We start from the raw sequence: 19,136 nt of genomic DNA on the forward strand, positions 1-19,136 counted from the left end.
TAAGAAAAATAGCTGTCAGGCTATTCCTGGCAAAATGTCAGTGAAAAGGCTCAATACTATTATTATTATTATTATTATTCAGTGTTAAACACACTTCTCATAAGATTTATGGTCTGTTTGGGATTTTTTTAGTTGTCCTTCTTTAGGATAGTACATGAAAATGTCCTTCATGTAGACTTCAATTTAAGAATAAAAATCCATTGCATCAAATAACAAATCATAAACTGAGCACTTATGTGTTGTGTGAAGGGGTAGTGAAGTGGTATTTCACCAGGGCATAGATTTCTAGAAAAATAAACTCAATTTTCCTGTCAGTAGCATTTGCTTATTTTGCCTGTTTGCACACTCTTTGTAGCCAAGCAATATAAATATACCCAGTTTGAGAGAATATTTACGTTGCTCATTGGTTTTAATCTAGTAAGCAATGGCTGCAAAAAAAAAACCCAAAACACAACCTAGAGGTGGAGAAGGTACTTGAAAGACATGTAAATGCTCTTATTGGAAAATTGTTCTTATTTTACTCCAAGTAGCAGGAATGCACTAGAAAAAGAGGTATTACCTTGCTTTATTTTACCTAGTTTGAGTAAACTTCCATAGTTCCTTGCTCACCCTTAAAAAATAACTCTGTGGAAGTGACAAAAGTGTTTGAAATGTTACACAGATGCTGATCAAATCCTGTACTGGGAAACACAGGGCTATTTTGCCAACAAAAGTAACAGTGCAAATCAGTATAAGGGGTTGTGTTTAGCCCCCTTGAAAATACCATTAGGTCCTCTTTGCTTTTTGTGTTGGGATTTTTTTCGTGTGAGTAAGAAAGAAGGGGAAGGAACCCAAGCAATGCTTAGGGAGACCACAGAAACATTAGTGGGAATTACTACTATTTTAATACTCTGCTAAGAGAAGGGTTTTTGGAGAGAGGACAGGCTGTGGTAAAAATAACCTAGAGAAAGTAAGATGAAGTGTTTGGAAGGCAGAGGTAGTAAGATGGTAGTCATGTCCTAGTCCCAGGTTAGCTGTCTTCTCCTTTTCTGGGGGCTTTGTTTTGGATATCACTCCTGCACTAATGGAAGTGCTGTGATAAACGGAAATATTTAATACTAATTGCCCTCTAACTACTCTAAAAGGTTTAAGTGATGCAGACATAAAAGCATTAGTGATTTCTGTGCTAGTACTGAATATAGATGGAGCTGCAGGCAGGAATGCAATGGGTTGAGGTGTCACCAAAAATATAATTTGTATATAAGAACTCTAATAATAATAAGGTGCATTAGGAACACCTTAGGAATAATTTGAAATATCTCTCCTTTGTCTTTTGAGTCATCTGAAAAGAATTTCTCCATCATTCTGTGATGCTTTTTGTTAATCAAGTTGCATCACTTTCAGTGTCTTGTAGGTTATTTGCTTGGCACTTTCAGTAAACTTAGTCTTGAGACAGAGAGTATCTCTGCTATTTGTACTTCAAGATTAAGTATTTTGAATGTTATCTGTAGTCCAAATTCTTAACCTGGACTGTTCTTTATATGAATGTTTTACTGCAATAGCACATCATTATTTAAGCAGTTGTTGGTACATTTATCAGTTTTGCTCTTCCTCAGAAATCATAGACTTCAAATCTAACTACCATTCTTAGGTTTTATTATAGGTTCAAATAGTACAATTACAAACCCTTGGTGTTTACTTTCTCTTCAATCTTCTGATGAGCTATTCTGTTCCCATAAGAACTCCTCAGTCTGCAGCTCTTTCGAATTTGAATAAAGTTAAATAATTTATGAAAGTTTATTTTAATGTGTCTACCATATGCAATAGCACAAAACAACGAGAAATCTGTCTTTGATTCAAGAAATTTCATCTTTGGGGAATAACATTTCACTTAATGTTTGCTCACTAAACAGTGTCATAAAGTAAGAACTGTCCTAAAATAAATACCATTAAAGGAAAATAGGGTTATCAGAGAAACCTGGAATCTGAATTGCTTGCAGTTTATCATGGAATGTCTTACTTTGACACATTTAATGAAAAAGAACACTTTACTGTGGAGAATTATAAATTTGCTTTCCAATAAGAATTATGGTGAGCTTAGAAAATATCCTGTGGGTCTTTTTAATTAGAGCAATCTGTTGCATGTCCTTAACTGTAGTTGATACAGATGCTTAGCTATTACTGCATGTTTAAATGGCAATGCTAAATTTAGTGTTTGGCTAAGGTGGCATGTTTTATAAAAGTAAAGCCAATAACAAACCAAACAACCCCCTTATCCATCCTGAGGATGGATGACAGTAGTGTACGGTGAAAATTTATTTGGTAGTTTGAGACTTTACCCTCTTCTGATTACCATATATTACCTATTCTGCCATCACCATCACTGACTCCCTAAAGAAGAGAATAACTGCAATAACTTTTCCTGCACTTCTAAAAGCTAAAGTTAAGTCTTACCATGAATTCTTATGTTTTGAGAATTACTTTTCAACATACAAATACTTTCATGGATGTAGTCTCCTCTTAATTAGCTGATCTTTCTGACAGCAATATCAATTAGTTTAAAGTATATGGATTAAATGAGACTGTTTTTATTCTCACAAAATTCAGTTGAGATTCAGTTTCTTGGCTTGTAACTGTCTTAGTTATGTGCAATATACCTGACAGTAAAACATGGATACTTAAACTTACCTACAAGCTAAAAAATTAACTATAACTGCAGTCACATTTCTGTCACATGCTGGGAACAGATTTCCTGCAGTAAGTGAAAATTCAGTTTCAGTAAGCTGTTGAAAATGGTTTTACCTGGTAAAGTTTTTGGGGGGTTTTTTGTGGTACTTTTTGGTTAGAATTACTATACTAGTTTGGGAGTTGAAGCTAACTAAGTTTCAGTAGCTTGAGACACTAGAGATAGGAAGTAAAACTTGGTTTACATGCTGTTAATTACTTTTTTGGAGTAAATAAGTTTAAGTTGGATGAAAGGAGATAAAATTAACCATTATATTCCATTTTTACTTCTTTATTATCACATATTTATTATTACATCATATTACATTTTTTACATTTTATTATCACAGGGTGAACAACTGTGTAGGATTCTCCAATTACAAATTTTTTCTTCTCTTCTTGGCTTACTCGCTACTGTATTGCCTGTTCATTGCTGCAACGGATTTACAGTATTTTATCAAATTTTGGACAGTAAGTACCATACTGTCTTTAAGCATGTGAAGTTACCACTGTACAAGAAGTCGAAGATTCCAAGGTGTTGTATTGTTATTTAGTATCTCCTACTAGGAGGCACAGAAGTTTATCTAGTAATCATAGCCCACTACTTGTTTATGATAGTTTCCAAATTTTCACTTATTTCTTCCTTATTTTGAAGCTGTGTAGAACAAGTATGCAATTGTTTAGAAAACATTTTACAATGGAGTTTACATTATAAGTAGGCGCTGTGAACTCTGGTGCTATGCTGTGCAAAAGTTCCAGAGACATTTTCTAGTATTTTAATTATAATTATCTAGGTTCACAACTTAGGGTATTACCTTCTTAGATTTGCAATATTTATGCTATAATGTGAGTTTTCTGAAAAGGTTAATTAAACAAGACAATTGATGTAAAGATAAATTATTCTTCAATGAAAGACACTTCAAATTTCAGATCCAAATCTCAGATTATTCTTGTCAGTATTTATACTTTCTCAAGAAAGGGCCTGTTTGTTTAACTTAGATACTGTCAGCAATTTAGTTTCATGGCCATTTGTACATAGAAGGTGTATAATTCATTTACTGAGACTCTTGTATGTGGTGTGTTTGTGTCTGCACTGAATTTAATTTGACTGGATAGAGGATTATTAATAATCAAATTAAACAGCTATTTCCCCAGTTCTAACGTCATTTTCTTATTTGTTTGTTTTATTTGTAGAATGGCCTTCCTGATACTCAAGCCAAGTTCCACATCATGTTTTTATTCTTTGCTGCAGCTATGTTTTCTGTCAGTCTGTCTTCTCTCTTTGGGTATCACTGTTGGCTTGTCAGCAAGAATAAGTCTACATTAGGTAAGTAGATTGAATGCTGCTGTGTTTGACAGCTGAAAATAAATAATAAATGTATATGTATGGGGGTAATAGAAAAAGCAGGCAACCCTATAGAGATTCCTTTGATCCTGGTTAGAAGTGCCTGAACCAGGCTGTGTCCAGTATTGACTCCCCCGTTCTGGCGCTCCACAAGAATTGTATGTCTTCCTCTTGCCCCATGCTACTAATGAAGTTACCCTCTCCCTCCCATTTCCTCTCATGCACAGCTTGTTTAACAGTAACTAAATAAACTAAATAATAATAGTAAAATAAATAAATGAAAAAGTTGAGATCCCTTTGCAATAAATGCCATCTCACTAATGCATGCTTATGCAAGTGCTTCTTTTTTGGCATTTCCAGCCCTGCAGAGCAGTCAGCTGATGTGATGCCTCAGTAAGGGCAATGACTCCCATGCTCCATTCCCACCATTGCTCCCTGCACAAACCAAAGTTCCTCTGTTCAATTCGCCTATATTTTTGTTCAGAAGTTCTGAAAAGCATAGTTATTAATTCCAAAACTTTGCCTCTACTGGAGGCAAGGAGAGGGGGAAAATGTCCAGAAGGCAGGTTGATTGTCACCCTAGTGGCATTAGTTTTGATCAACATGAATGAGCAGAAAGAGGCGATGTCAGAGGATGATCTAATATGGAAGAACAGACTTCGAGAAAGTGTTTCTATTTTTGGTACGGTTGTGTGTCCTGTCTGTCACATAATTACGAATGCATTGAGAGGACTCTTGTGTTACAAGCTTATTTTGAAAAACTCAAAGATAGCCTATGCCTTTGCTATGCAGCAGTATATAGAACTTCATTGAGTATCAGCACTGAAGTGGGATTTCCCACCACTTGAGTGCATGTTTGCCTGGTTACAAAACTTAGTAAATGGAGGTGCAGAGAATTTGGATGCCTGTTCTACACTATATCCTGGATTATAATAATACCAATTTGCAATAATGGTCATTAAAGTTTCTAAATCTCTACATGCTTTTCTGTTGATATAAACTGAATTAGAGTGAGCCAATAAATTGATTTTTTTTCTTTTTTTTGCCCCCAATTCTCTTGGGATTTACTAATATGTAGGTGATTAATGAAAAACTTTGGATATATATATTTGAAAGACAGCTTGTTTACTTCAGGATTTCTCCAGGGTTTGTGGGTCTCTTCAGTATGCTGCAAATGATCTACTTAGCAATTAATATCGGAAAAAAATTGTTCAATCTAGTGATAAATGGAGAAAAACTTCTACTAATGATGCTTAAATGAACAGAAATAATTAAGCATTGTGTTTATAAACTGGTCTTAACCATTTTAGTGCAAAAAAAAATTTGTTAGAGCCACTTTTAATTCAACATTTCATACTTTCAAAACACATTGCATTCCATGCAGGTAATAAATCAAGTTTTCTGTATACCAAAGCTACTCAAAAAAATCTGTTTGTCTCTTCTTCCTATTTTACCTTGGGAAATTGCTCAATATGTGAAACCCTGAACATGCAATAGTTTGGAAATTAAGCCATGGCAGATCTAAGTGTGAGTGTTCTTAAATCCAGGGAGCTGTTTTCGTAGCCTGACATGGACATCTAAAAGGGTATCCATTTTTTTCTCTTCCCCCTTCTTTAAAACATCTTGTAACTCATTAGTTATGTATACTACATGTTGAAGATAATTTCCATCAATTCATAGCTAAAGATTTACTGCAGAAGGATGATTACTGCATGGTTTCAGCATGGTTTGAGCTGTACTGTCAGACACCAGAACATGGTTTGCCTAATATATATAGCCAATTAAGGGAATTAAATGGCTATCCATCACTTGGTGGAAAGTGGATGAGTTTTCTGCTTTAGGCACTTTCCAACACTTGAAGCTATGTTTAGCACTCGCCTCTAGAAATTTAGGTTGGATGTCTGGGGAATAATCTGGGTCTATGTGTAAAATGCTTTCTTTATGTAGCTGTAAAAATACACAACACTTTAATACACCAGGGTGTGAAAAGCTAGTCTTACTACTAAAGTAGGTTAAGCTTTTCCTCTTTTTTGGTAGTCTTTCTTTCATAAACCCTTCATTTAGGCTTTTCTTTCTTGAACATTGTGGTATAATCACATGCTGTATTCTTCATATACCACACCTTCTTAAAAAGTGAGTTACATGCTCTCCTTTGCCTTGATTAGGGAGGAAGGTAAAGGAGACATCCATCCTTCCTTGGCCATAGGACTTCCTCTGCACACACAGTGACTGTGGTACTGATTTCGGCTTTCATGTACATACTAGCTTTCTTAATCATTTGGGCAGTACAGCCTCTCCTCTTGGGTAACGGCATCATCAGTGCAATTGCCTAAATACCAGTGTGAAACTTGAAACATGCTACCCTGCAGAGATTTAATTATTTTTCTTTTTCTTTTAAGAGGTATTCAGAGCTCCCATATTTCGTCACAGAACAGACAAGAATGGCTTTAGCTTGGGCTTCAGCAAAAACCTAAGGCAAGTGTTTGGCGATGAGAAGAAATACTGGTTGCTGCCCATATTTTCAAGGTATGCTCAGTTTTTAGTGCTTCATTTGTTGGAACTGTTGAATAATCAGGATCCACAGGGTTTCTGGGAGTGGTTGGTATTTTGTCATAAGATACATTAATACTTGCTTCAGAAAAAAGTTCTTTGGAATTTGGGTTGGGTTTGGTACGTGTGATGCTAATTCTGAATTTTTCAGTCTAGGGGATGGTTGCTCCTTCCCAACTTGCCTCGTTAATCAGGATCCTGAGCAAGCTTCCACACCTGGTTGTCTTAATTCAACATCCAAAAAGTAATCTGCTTTTTGTTACTTATTTCAAATAGTTGATAATCTGTTTTTACCTCTGCACATGTAAACAGAACCGTTTATAAGATACGTGAAAGTGGTAAGCAAGCAAAGAGTATCCTATGCATAAGTACAAGTCAGGTTTTAAACAGCTAAGCTGTAATTCTACTAATCCTCAATTATATTTAAATTCATGGAAATAAGATGTTTTACCCACCCATCCAATGTGCTTTGTCTCAGTTCAGTGGCATCCCAGGACTTGAGTTTTCCACACCTGCCTAACATTCTGTTCTGCATACATAGGAGACTGTTGGTCTGCCTGTGATACGGATGCATTATCTTTCAAGCTTTTGGGAAGGCTTGCTGCTTTTTATCTAGTTAAAGAGGTTTCACATAGGGGAATCGCAGGCCTCAGCACTTGGAATCATAGAATCAGCTAGGTTGGAAGAGATCTTTAAGGTTATCCAGTCCAACCTTTACCCCAGGATTGCCAAGTCTGCCACTAAACCATGTCACTGAGAGCCTCACAGTTTCTGAACACTCCAGGAAGGGTGATTTCACCGCTTCCCAGGGCAGGCAGTTCCAATGCCTGACTATCCTTTCAGTGAAGGGATTTTTCCTAACATCCAATCTAAACCTCCCCTGGTGAAGCTTGAGACCATTGCTTCCTGTCCTATCACTTGTTAGTTGAGAAAATTAATCAACCACCTCCTCAGTCCATCTTCCTTTCAAAAACTTGTGCCAAAGCCCAGGAGGCTGCCTTTTAAATGTACATGTTGTTTCTCCTAATATTAGGACATATTTTCTTAGTTGTTATCCTTCATAGACATGACATCTTTATAAAGTGTGAAAAGTACACAGATGCTTCTTAAACTAAATTAATATAATAGCTTAGTATTTCATATGGTAACTTTTTTGCAACACTTACATAATGAAGAGTGTGGTAAGTAGAGTAGACTTGAATATGCAACTAAGAAACTATCATGGAATAGTAGAGACAATCTTTTATTCATAAAAGAAATACATTACATTTCACCTAGTGGTTTATTGATGTTTTAAACCTTACCCCAGTGATCCATAGCTTGTATTAAGTAAGAGAATCTGGAGATGTTCTCTCTGCTATTTATTATGTCAGGTTTGTTGTAGTGGGGGAGAATATGGTTAAAGTACATTTGGAACTGAAGTACATGTACTAATACACAGCAGCTGTCAAGGGGAAAATTGGAATGTTCCCCTGTTCTGTTCTAGGGAGTTGCTTTATAGATTGCATCTGTCACATGCTTGCATCTCTGACAGCTACAGGGTAATGTTTGTAGTGATAGAAGTGTTGTGATTCATCAGAAAAGAAGCAATGTAAGGTAGGTAAAATACAGATTATGACAGTTTGTAAAGCGTGGTAAGATAATGAAAAATTACTGCAGTTTACTGATGTTCTTTTTATTGGTGTTACAGTGAGAACCATCTGTTTCCTGCAAAGCCGTTGCGTGATTCCCAGAGCCACCTTCTCACAGATACACCATCTTGGTCTGAAACCAGTGCAAAGGCTGAAAAGGGCAAAGTTGGTAAGGAGCTGATCTTAATGCTGCAGTGGTTTGTTTTGTAGTAAACTAGTTTTGGAGGATACAGTGTAAAACTGACCACAGTTACTTGGTTTGTATTCATGAACCAAAATTCATGAAGCTTATTTTAAATCCATGTTTGTAGGAAGTTTTGTGTATCGAGCTGCTGTGTCTTCCCAGTTAAATCTGACCAAGAGGTACTGAGACCTCTAGTACTGTTAGATGCTAATTATCGTTTAAGCTGAGCCTGATAGTTCTTTTGGCAACAAATTGCTTATACTAGAATAGGATAACACCTCGTTGCAACTAATGAAAAGCTGTATAATGGACACAGGGGAGGAATAGACTTGGTAATAGTGGAATGACATTCAGGTGGCTTGTTAACTAAAGGCTGTATTATTTGTTGAAGTAGACATGAGACCTTTTCGTATGGAAATGCCTCTTTTTGTTCTTTTTTTTTTTCTCTAAAGGTATGAGCAATCCTGCATTAACCATGGAAAATGAAACCTAATTTCCCTAAAAAGAAACATTTTGAATATGTAAGGAAAGGTATGTTAATATTCTCTGTACTTAATATGCTTCCATGATACCTTGCCACTTGAAGAATGCACAAAAAAAATTATTAAAGCAATTCCTATTTTATTTTCTTAAATTGAATTATTTTACTACTATTAGTAGCACAGGAATTCCTAGTTTTAAACTAGGTCTCCTATTTCTTGATATGTCATGTTTGCAAACTAGTTTAACCTTTATACCGTTTGCTTTTAGGTAATATTCCAAAGTATTATTCCCTTTCTTTAGAAAGATAATGAAATTATGACTCTTCAAACAGTCCAGCAAATATTTGTCACTCTGAGTTCGAAAATGAAGTTAGTTCTTAACACTGAACCATAGCTTGGTCTGCTAAAACAGGTAAAGATCTATCAGATGATGAAGGAAAAAAGATTTATTTAAGTACGTAAGCTATTACCAGCTTGTTCTTCTGTGCCAAGGACTGAGCTGAATCCTCTTTAATATCAAAAACGTGCTTCCTGCTGAAGACAAAAGGTGCCCATATGACTTTCTGAGCATTTAGTCACCTGTCATCAAATCCAGCTACAATTTTTTCAATTTCTTGCATTTGTATCTTGCAACACAGACCTCAGGTTTGAGAAGCAGTTAGTACATTCTGTTATGTACATGAGAGTAGGAGACCATAGTAATTGGGTTGCAGGGAATGAACACAATTGATCATCATATTCACTTTCATATTCAGAGGTTTCTAACTCCACCAAACAATATGGAAATCAGCTTTTTAATATTTAAAGCTGGATAAAGAATTTTACTCCAATCCTAAGAATTTCAGCATACTGAATAATGTACAATTTTCCAACATCAGAGGAGTTGCTCCAGCAAGGTCATTTCTATCTCTGCTATTGAAGGCACCTTTTCAATCATCCTGAAAAAAGTGTTTCCAGTGCATGTCCTTCATTTGTGTGTGACATGGCTCCTAAACATGCTGTGTCATAGCTGTCAGGTTGCTCTCAGTCACTCCTGGGGGAAGTGGAAGGCATGGAATGCCACCAGAGAACTGCAGTGATTGTTACTAGATCCATCAAGCATGGTATTGCAATGTCAAGGCAGATGATAAAAATGGTAGGTGTGCAGACAGCAGCAGGTGGCCTGCAGCTTCTACCAAAACAGGTCCCACAAGTTCAGTTAGATTCATTGGAGAAACTGAAAAGTTCTTGACCCTTACATTCTGGTTTTGTGTTATGTGGTGAGTGAAGACGCAGATGGTTCCAGATATAGGTACATCTACAGACTTGATGGTGCGAAGTGTTAGTGTTGAAAATGTAGGTGTCAAATAGCAGAGTTAAAGAGATGAGAGAATGAAACAGCCATTTTCTGCAATTTTGACTGCTCTGTGTACATTTTTTTAACAGAATCTAAAAATCTCATTTCCAGCCTTTTGTTCAAAATGTAAGATGCTATGACTCTACCAGTTCTTTCTGCAGAATGGCTTCTGGGAAGAACAGATTACTCAGCTTCAGCTAGTTTGGTATCTTACATGTCATCGCTACTCATGTAAAGCTTTGGAGATAGGTTTTAAAGAACTAGTTTTGTCCAGTTAGAGTCCTGTTTTCTAAAGTCCTGTTAAGTAATAACCTTGAAATGTTCATATTTCTTTCAAGAATGTGTACATTTTACTGGGACTTTGTCATTAATATTATTCTGAGTTTCAAACATAGGCTGTGATTGTTCCCAAGATGCTGAAAGTGTTTTTTTAAAGCTGTTTATCTTGATAAACATCTCATGCTCTTTTTGGTTGGTTGTTTTGATTTGTTTTTTCCTTTATCAACCTGAGAAAGTAACAATTAGGGTTGTGTTTGCAATCTGATTACCTCAGCCCCTAGGTTTTGGGGTGGAATTTTTGTCTGTGATTTTATTACTTCTTATTGTGAGCATCCATTTTGAAATGCAGCTTTTTGGAGAGACAACCTTCAGAGAAGGTTATGTTCCAAAGAATAAGAGTAAAGCCACATAAAGAGGGTTCTGGAAGTTAGTTTTGCCTTAGACAGATACATGTACATCTCAAAAGGGCAGTAGCTAAGGACTGATAATTTTTCTGGAATTAGATTGTCAGTTTGTTTTCACCCTTAGCTCTGAGGTATTTCTGTGTGGCACTTAAAAGACTTTCTGGAGATGTAAAAACAGATTACTGTATGTATGTGTGTGTTTATATATATCTGACATTTAGTTGATGGAGTGAGAGCCTTTAAAAGTAGAAGTAACTACTTTGCTTTTAACTTCATTACTTTATTGTCAGTATTGGAGTTATATTTGTTTCTAGGGAGTGAATAGAATAATAAAGATTTTTAAGTAACAATAAACAACAAAACCAAGTAATTTAATCTTTGACATGAAAAATACAGCTCACGGTTCCTGCCAGTGTGTTAGTAAGTTGAATTTGTGTCCTAACTGAGGATATGTTGGATGATTGAACAGGGCTTTGAGCAGCCTGGTCTAGTGGAAGGTATCCCTGCCTGTGGCAGGAGGTTGGAACTGCATGAGCTGTAAGCTCCCTTCCAACACAAACCATTCCATGATTCTGTGTTCAATATCTTGTATTTTGTAATCTTTTATAGTTAATGAGGGGACTAATTACTGAGAGTGCCAGGTACAGTTTACACAAATGTGATTGATGGAGAATTATTTTTTGATGATGTTGGTATCTGGAAGTACTGCAACAATAGCTCACTTAATTTTATAAACTGGTGCCTGCTTGCTGTGTAGTCAGTTTTTAATCACTGTCATCCTGAAGTGGATTAATAACATAACTGTGAACAGTCTTAGCAGGTTCCTCTTCAGGGTGCGTTTTTCATGTGGCTGTTGTTCACTTTTCACTTTGAGTTGATGAGGCTTGTTGCAATGTCTTAAAGTGTTCTTCAATTCTAATACTGTATGTTGTGATTAATGTTATGTTCCAGTTCAAGAAAAAGCTGTTGTTGGAAGGAAAATGAATTCTTCCACGTATCAGCCCTGTTGGTCAGCTGCTCCTGTGAGGATGTGCTCAGAAGACAAACGGACAGATGACTAGCTGTCTCCATGTCACTGCTTGAAACATGAAACTAAACATACTACTACTTCTGAACCGTATAAGGAACGTTTCAACTTAGAAGTTACTGATTTGGAATGGTTAAGGATGATGAGTATTAGGAAATTTAAAAAACAGAGTCTGAGTTTACAATTGTAAAAATTCCACGGCTGATTGTACTTCAATATTCAGCACAAGAAAGGTGTGACCTCCTTATGTATCAGTCCATGTTCTCGCCTTGGTTGTGAAAACTCACCTGTTAATTGCTATAAGTAGCTGACTTCCAGATCAAGGTTTTGCACTACCGGCTTTACAGATTCGGAAACGAACCAGTATTGATTATGAAGAATTTAGTGGCTTGGTGGACTGTGTTTTTATTTCGAGCATTCGATAAGCACGTTTTGCAGATACGGGGACCCCAGTGAAGTGTGACTATTTATGAAGTATTTTTGGAAAACATGATTGCAAGAGCTCCGTTGTCCCTCAGATCTGGACTATGAATAGCTGGAAAAGTTGTGGAGGGGGGAGAAAGTCCTCTGTTAATTGAGTGCTGCAGTGGGTCACTGGCAAGTGGAGTGATAAAAAGCCTGTGTTCAGATGGATAATACATAAATGAATGTGGCCAGGTGGGGATTTTGATTGGAATTGCACAAGACAGTGCAAGAAAGAAATTGGGGATTTTATTGTGCCATTTGGAGCCATTAGCCCCTTTGAGAAATGAATGTTGGCACTTAACTTCGATCCAAAAGGCTTTTTACCAACCTATGTTCCCAAGAGCCACTGTCTTTCCAAATCCTCATTTGTTATTAATCAATAGTTGTCTCAGATCTGTTTTTCACTTTTCACTGTTGTTTTTTAAGACACTGCCTTTCTTACTGCATAACTTAATGAATACCTTGTACAGTCAAGGACATGGTTATAACTTGTGGTATTTGCTTTTACAGGACAGCAGACATTTGATTGCAATACCAAAAAAACAAGCTGCTGCATGTAGGAAACCCCCTTCAACTGAGTTAGAAGCTGGCAGCTTGCTTAGGATCAGAATTTACCAGCCAGAGAACAAAAGATGCATTATCAACTTTCAAAGTTAGGGAAGTTTCAGCTACACAAATCTAATTGTCTTGTGCCTTTTGTATACACTGCATTTATGGTATCAGTGTTTACATTTAAATGCAAATTGTTATTCTGGAAACAACTTTAGGAGGAACTCGGTAATGCTTTCTAGGTGGCTAGATAAAAGGACTAGTCCAAAGAAAAAGTTAAAACCTCTCACACTAAGCTAAGTTCAGTTGAAGCAGAAAGGTACGTCTGTTATCAAACCCAAGTCACGTAGCAGGTTGGTTTGCAGTGTGAAGATGCCCGTGTGCTTAGAAAACTGGCAGCAGGAGTGACAGATCTCTGAAAACAAAAATCTTACCATTCACTCTACTACAGGCAGGTAACCTTAAAATCTGTCTTTTCTGGGTTTTCAACTGCAGTGACAGCTGTTGGAGCACAACCGTGGCTTTTTTTTTCCTAATGAGAAAAATGTACTTATTTGACTTTTTTTTTTTAATAGAATCTCAGAACTTTACCAGCCTGAAAACATGTTTCTTGCCAGAAGTGCCAGATTGTGGATCCCTTGATGCAGAACACCAGTTTTTAAACTAGCATGAAGGTAGCATACAGTTTACATGATGGCTGCAGACATCTAGCAACCAAAATTTTTTGCAGCTATTTATTCAGTGTTGTTCTGTCAGCTTACCTCGTATTAGTGTTTGTTTAAAGGCTGACTTGTCAAGAGAATAAGGGGGAGAGGGAAAATATATTTTTTAACACTTCGGGTTCTCTAGCTGTAGAGTCTTGTTTTCTGTACGGTCGGTCAGTCACAGGGTGGTTTGTCACGGAGCATGCGTTTGAAAATACTGAGTAAAAAGTTGACGTTCAGCTTCAGTGTGACCTGCTCCATATTTTTACATGAAGACAAAGTACAGATTTCTTCCCGAGCAAAGCTCATAATGGTAATGGATCTCTCTGATACAGGTATCAGCCTCCCTGGCTATGTCCAGGGCTCTGACAGCGGTCAGTAAGGCTGAGGATCAGTGGAGAGAAAGGACAGGGGTAAGGGGTCAAGAAATCCCTGGCTTCTCCGTGTTTCAGAAGTCACTTGGAAAGCACAATAGCCCTAAATAGCCTGCAGCTTTGATGCAGCCAGAGGCTGTCCCTCTGGCAGAAAACTGATGGAGGCATGGGAAACATAGGCTGATGAGGGACGAAAAAGGGAGAGAAATGGCAGTAGCTCATTTCGCTGTTCAGCGGGTCTGTGCCAGAGAGCTCTCAGGAAGGGTATGAGCTGTGCCTCTGGGAAGAGTACTGTCACTGGGCTTTGGAGGGTTCCTGGCAGTTCTTGTTGTATAGAGGATGAATGAAAGTGAGTGAGCTAATCATGCTCCAAATTGTTTATTTCTGATAGGACTGTATTCTTGGCTTTACGCTACTACTTTATATAGCAAAGTGGAAATGGTCTTTTTGACATATTGTCATTGAGCATTGATACTATTACAATGCACATGGTAGAATTTGTGAAGAGGTAATGTTTGTCCACTTAAACTGATTCTCCTGTTCTTTATATTCTTGCTAGGCACTTTACTACAGCCTTTTGTGTAACTTCTGTATTTTTTTTAAAGACTGCTTTTTACCTACTGTACAGTTACTAATCTACTTTTTGCTAAAAGAAAGTAATAGCCCTGATATTTGTCTTGCAGTATGACTGCATGTCAAGCTTCAGTGGAAGTTGGACAAGTTCTACACACTCCTCAGATGGGATTGAGTCTCCCTAATGACAACAGAGCTAAATTTATTTTGTATATATGTAAACAGTCATGTGAAACATAGCCCCCCACGTGCATTAAGAAGCTTCCCTGATGTGTAGGTTAGGATAGATCCAATACACATCTGCACTAGAGGTGGCGCACACACATTGTGTCAGGTGATGTGCTGGTGAGGGAGTGTTCAGTCTTCACAGAGAACTATTTTTATGAAGAAAATGGAACACCTCGATGTTAAACACAGGTGCTGCTATGCAGTTCATTTCTTTAACTTGAGAGAAAAACCATGGTCCAGTTTAAGCTGCAGATTGATAGTTCTTTAATACCCTGTAACTATGGGCAGGTAATTAATGAAATTGCTAATTGTTTTTTACTGTTTGCATACTTAAAATCAGGGTCTTCAAGCAAGACTTGAGACAGGTTGCAGGAAGTAAGTCTGGCTTAGTGCATGGTGTGCTGTAGCTGTTATGATCATTATTTGGACTGAGAGTTCTTGCCCTGATTTAGTTGGCTGGTGTGCTAGAGTGTGTGTGTGAGGAATATATTTGTACATTAATTCAGTGTATAACTTTGCCACTTGTTAATGTATTGCTCACATAAATAAATGCTTCATGTTCAGCAAGTCACATATGTAGTAGTAATTGACTGTACCCAAACAGCAGAACATCATCTCTGCTATGGTATCATCAACACAGTTGCTGTAGATGTCCTCCCTCATCCCTTCACCAACAGTCTTTGCCTTTTATAGGTAAGGTTTCTGTCCTCAGTTCAATTTCTAGATCCAGAGCATCTCACACAGCACCTATACGGGGAGACAGGTTAACAGGAAACTAGATCCTTTTTAGTCTTCCATGTCTTAGTGCTGGCTGAGCAGAACATGCTGCACTCCTTTGGATGCTGTTGAAGGTAAAAAAGGGGGGAATTTTGTCCCCCCCAAAGAGGGGGTTCTAAAGATCTTTTCCAACCTAGTTGCTTTAATGATTCATAGAACTGAAGAGGTGCAAGGAAGTGGAATATGTTACTTACCAGACTGTCACCCACAGCAGCTTTTGCTTCATTAGGGCTCTTCAGTCACTTGCCAGACTCTTCTGACAGGCCTTTGTGCTCTTTGCACTTTGCTAAAGCTCTCCCCTGGGGCAGTGGTGTTATCTACCTCTGGTGCAGGGAGGAATGAGACTGTCTACTCAGGGGCCTCTAAACAGACAGGAATGGCACCTGAGGATGAAAGTGGCTTTCACCTGCTGCAGGTCAGACAACCTGCTGTATATGCTATGAGCTTTTCCCATTTTTGATTTCCAGCCCTTCCATACATGTTTGTATTGAACCATATAAAGTCATTCCCATCCAAAAGAAGACAACTAAAAAAAGCACATGCTGCTATAGTGCATGGGTGGAGAGGTGTTTCTGTGCCACTTCACTTGCAGCTATTACTGACCTGGTAAAATGGGAAGAGCAGCAGCCTTCTGGTGTGAAAATGGAAACAAGCAGCAGCTGATGTAACCTAAGGAAAGGCTCTCCTCCTTCCCTTCTGCAGCTTTGCAGTTGTTCCCTTTGCAGATTTCTGATCATCATTCTCACTCTTCCTTTCCAAGGAAGTTCAGATTGAAAAGTCTTTCATTTGAAATGTACAATCAGTATCACAATCACAGAATACCAGGTTGGAAGAGACCTCAGGGATCATCTGGTCCAATCTATCTTACCAAAGCATCATCTAGGCTTTATGTCCCAGCACCCTGTCCAGCTAAATCTTAAAGTCTACATCCTCTTTATTCCTCTCCCTCAAAAGGTTTATTCTAGACCAGCACTCCATTTCTCCCAAGTTTTCCTAACAGCACCCATCACTGAAATAAACAGAGTGACTCAGTCATCCTGAAATTCAGTATTTGGGGCAACGATCACATGCTCCATCCTGGATCACTGAAATCTTCTCAAGCAGATGGGCCCAACGGTTTGACTGCAGCATTTGGAAGCGCGTGCTGTGAGCTATGTCCCCTTTCCCACCTCCTGCAAACTCACAGTGTAACGGATTGGCATAACTGGAACAGACCCAGCACTTCCTGACAGTCATCATTTTATGAAGCCATTTTCCTCTTTTTTCCTTCTGAAAACAGAATCATTCTTCGTTCACTTGAGCAGGAGCCCCATTTAAAAAGATAAAGACATTTACAATCTGTGTGTTACAGCCTGAACAACAGGAACCTATTCCCAGTTACTTCATCATATGAGATTAAACTGGCCAGTCGTTCAAACAGATGCAACAGAGAAAATCAGTAGCTTAGTGCAGATATAAGCACTCTAGTGCTTAACCTTCATATAAAACACTCCAGAGCATGCAGAAGGACAAGAATGAAGGAAAACAGGGAGCTTGCAAAGCTCGGCTCCTAGGTGATGAAAGGTATGTAAAAGATACTGTCAACTGCAATCACAGCTACGATTTGCTGCCCTGTAAGAGAGAAAGCACATTCTGTGTAATGCATCTCAGAACTTCAGCTGTTGCTAATTTCTACCTGCACAAAGGTAATCCTTTCCCTTCTGCACAAAGAAGGGAAGGATTCCCCTCTCCTCCCTCTGTTTTCCTCCTTTTATCCAACACAGTTGAGGCAGATGTCTCTTGAGCACAGGAAAGGGCACACTTGGGCAAGTAAATTCTCCCCCTTAAGCAGAGGCAGAAAAAACTTCTCATCTGTGCTGGCAGAAAAAGGACAAGACAAGCTTCTGCAGAAACCAGATCCTCACAGTTGGCATCAATGCACATCTCATTCCCAACCCATGCTGAAAATCCTCGTTTCTTTACCATATCTAGGCAGGTAAGCAGGAAGAAAACACTTAAACTTCACGTATTTCCACAGCCCCACACACCCAACTTAACTACCTGTGACTATTTCTTTCAAAGAGTACATAGCAAAGAAAATCACTATTTCTATGAAAACGTTTAGATTTGGATTTTTATATATTTATCCTTTTATATATAAATATCTCCTTCTTTCAAAGTCTGAGCAACTACCCTTTAAAAATAATTTGTCTTGAAAAATAAAATGCAGGTAGATAGGTTTTACCTTCTTAACCTGACCCCAGCACACTGAAGATATTGTCACCTGTCCCTGCTTCCACCTTCAGTACACTTCCCAAGTTTGGCCATAGATGCAGGCTTCCTGTTACTTTCATTCTATTTCCTGTGTGAGGGAATGAACCATTCTGGAGCTTGAGCGTAACCAGTCAGGTACGATTAGAGAAAGTTCTTGCACGTCAAGTTATAGGTCACTCCCAAATTCATGTAGGAAAAAGCATCAAATACTCTGAATATTTTCCAAACTCATTTTCTTCCATCTCAAGGATCCTTCTTACCTAGTTCCAGTGAGCAAAGGGATTCAATGCTTTTTAAAAAAGTGACAGAGAACATAACATTCCTGGAACACTCGTTTGACTCTAGAAGCCAAAAACACAAGTAAATAATAAAGAGCAATTATAATGGGTTTTGATATTGCATTTCTTCTGACAAGCCTATTCAAACAACAGTATTTTAAATGGATTGAGAAGAGCAAAGAAACAAAAGAATTCTTATCTCTGAGCAAAAAGGTGCACGTCTAGACAGCTGGAACTGTGCCTGCACATTCATTTTTGCAAAAGCTATTCAAGCTGCCCACTTTGGAAACAGATTCAGATTTCAGGCTCTGCAGTTCACAAGTAACAGTCCTATGCATAAGGAGAAATTACTTTTTTCATAATCTCTACAATTTACCATTTAAATCACTCTGTAATGGAACCTAAATCTAATTTTGCCACGGAAACTGAACGATGCACAGATGTCTCCCCAGCTCTAGTCAGCTCCCAGACAGATCACATTGATCAGACTGAGCTCTCACACAGAATAAAGCATAATCTACATTTCATGCTGACTGGTGGCTTTTGAGAGAAGCTTTTCTTACAGAAAGAAAACTAAACAGAATTGCTGGAAGTCAAACACCCTATGAGAATTTTAGGCTTGGTCTTAAGCACAGTCAGCCTGGTCCTGCAGACAGTGTGCTCATTAGCACCTACCTGGGACACAAGGTGCACACCTATCACATATCTTTGGGTTTAGCTTCTTCCAAAAGGAACCCAAGCTCTGACAGGTTCATGATGGCAAGCAAAGAAAAGCACAGCACAGTGTGTGGGATGCTCAGCATTCACTTCAAAAGTGCATCCGAATATGAAATAAAACTTTTACTCTAGGCACACATTCAGAAGCCTCTAAAACTTCCTCTGACCCACAACTAAGAAGTTACTTCAAAACAAAAAGCCATCAAAGTTCTTTGAAGAGTCATCCCTTTTAAAAGTTAACCCCAGTGAGCTGTATTGGCACGTTTCAGGCAAAGCT

General features: G+C 38.0%; 1 protein-coding gene across 1 annotated transcript in view; it reads left to right on the forward strand.

Annotated features, from left to right (window-relative positions):
* Nucleotides 1–15,405, forward strand: part of ZDHHC2 (zinc finger DHHC-type palmitoyltransferase 2) — a 34,607-nt gene extending 19,202 nt beyond the window's left edge. The window contains exons 7-13 of the mRNA XM_061371008.1: nt 3,054–3,174; nt 3,898–4,030; nt 6,448–6,574; nt 6,750–6,842; nt 8,289–8,398; nt 8,866–8,944; nt 11,866–15,405. Of these exons, the coding sequence (XP_061226992.1) occupies nt 3,054–3,174; nt 3,898–4,030; nt 6,448–6,574; nt 6,750–6,842; nt 8,289–8,398; nt 8,866–8,906 (625 nt within the window). The 3' untranslated portion in view covers nt 8,907–8,944; nt 11,866–15,405. The remainder of the gene's footprint in view (nt 1–3,053; nt 3,175–3,897; nt 4,031–6,447; nt 6,575–6,749; nt 6,843–8,288; nt 8,399–8,865; nt 8,945–11,865) is intronic.
* The last annotated feature ends 3,731 nt before the right edge of the window (nt 15,406–19,136 follow it).

The sequence above is a fragment of the Neopsephotus bourkii genome, unplaced genomic scaffold (assembly GCF_033783945.1).
Source record: "Neopsephotus bourkii isolate Nb327-2 ecotype Australia unplaced genomic scaffold, CSIRO-AGI_Nbou_v1 NB_168, whole genome shotgun sequence".
In the NCBI taxonomy this organism is placed as follows: domain Eukaryota; kingdom Metazoa; phylum Chordata; class Aves; order Psittaciformes; family Psittacidae; genus Neopsephotus; species Neopsephotus bourkii.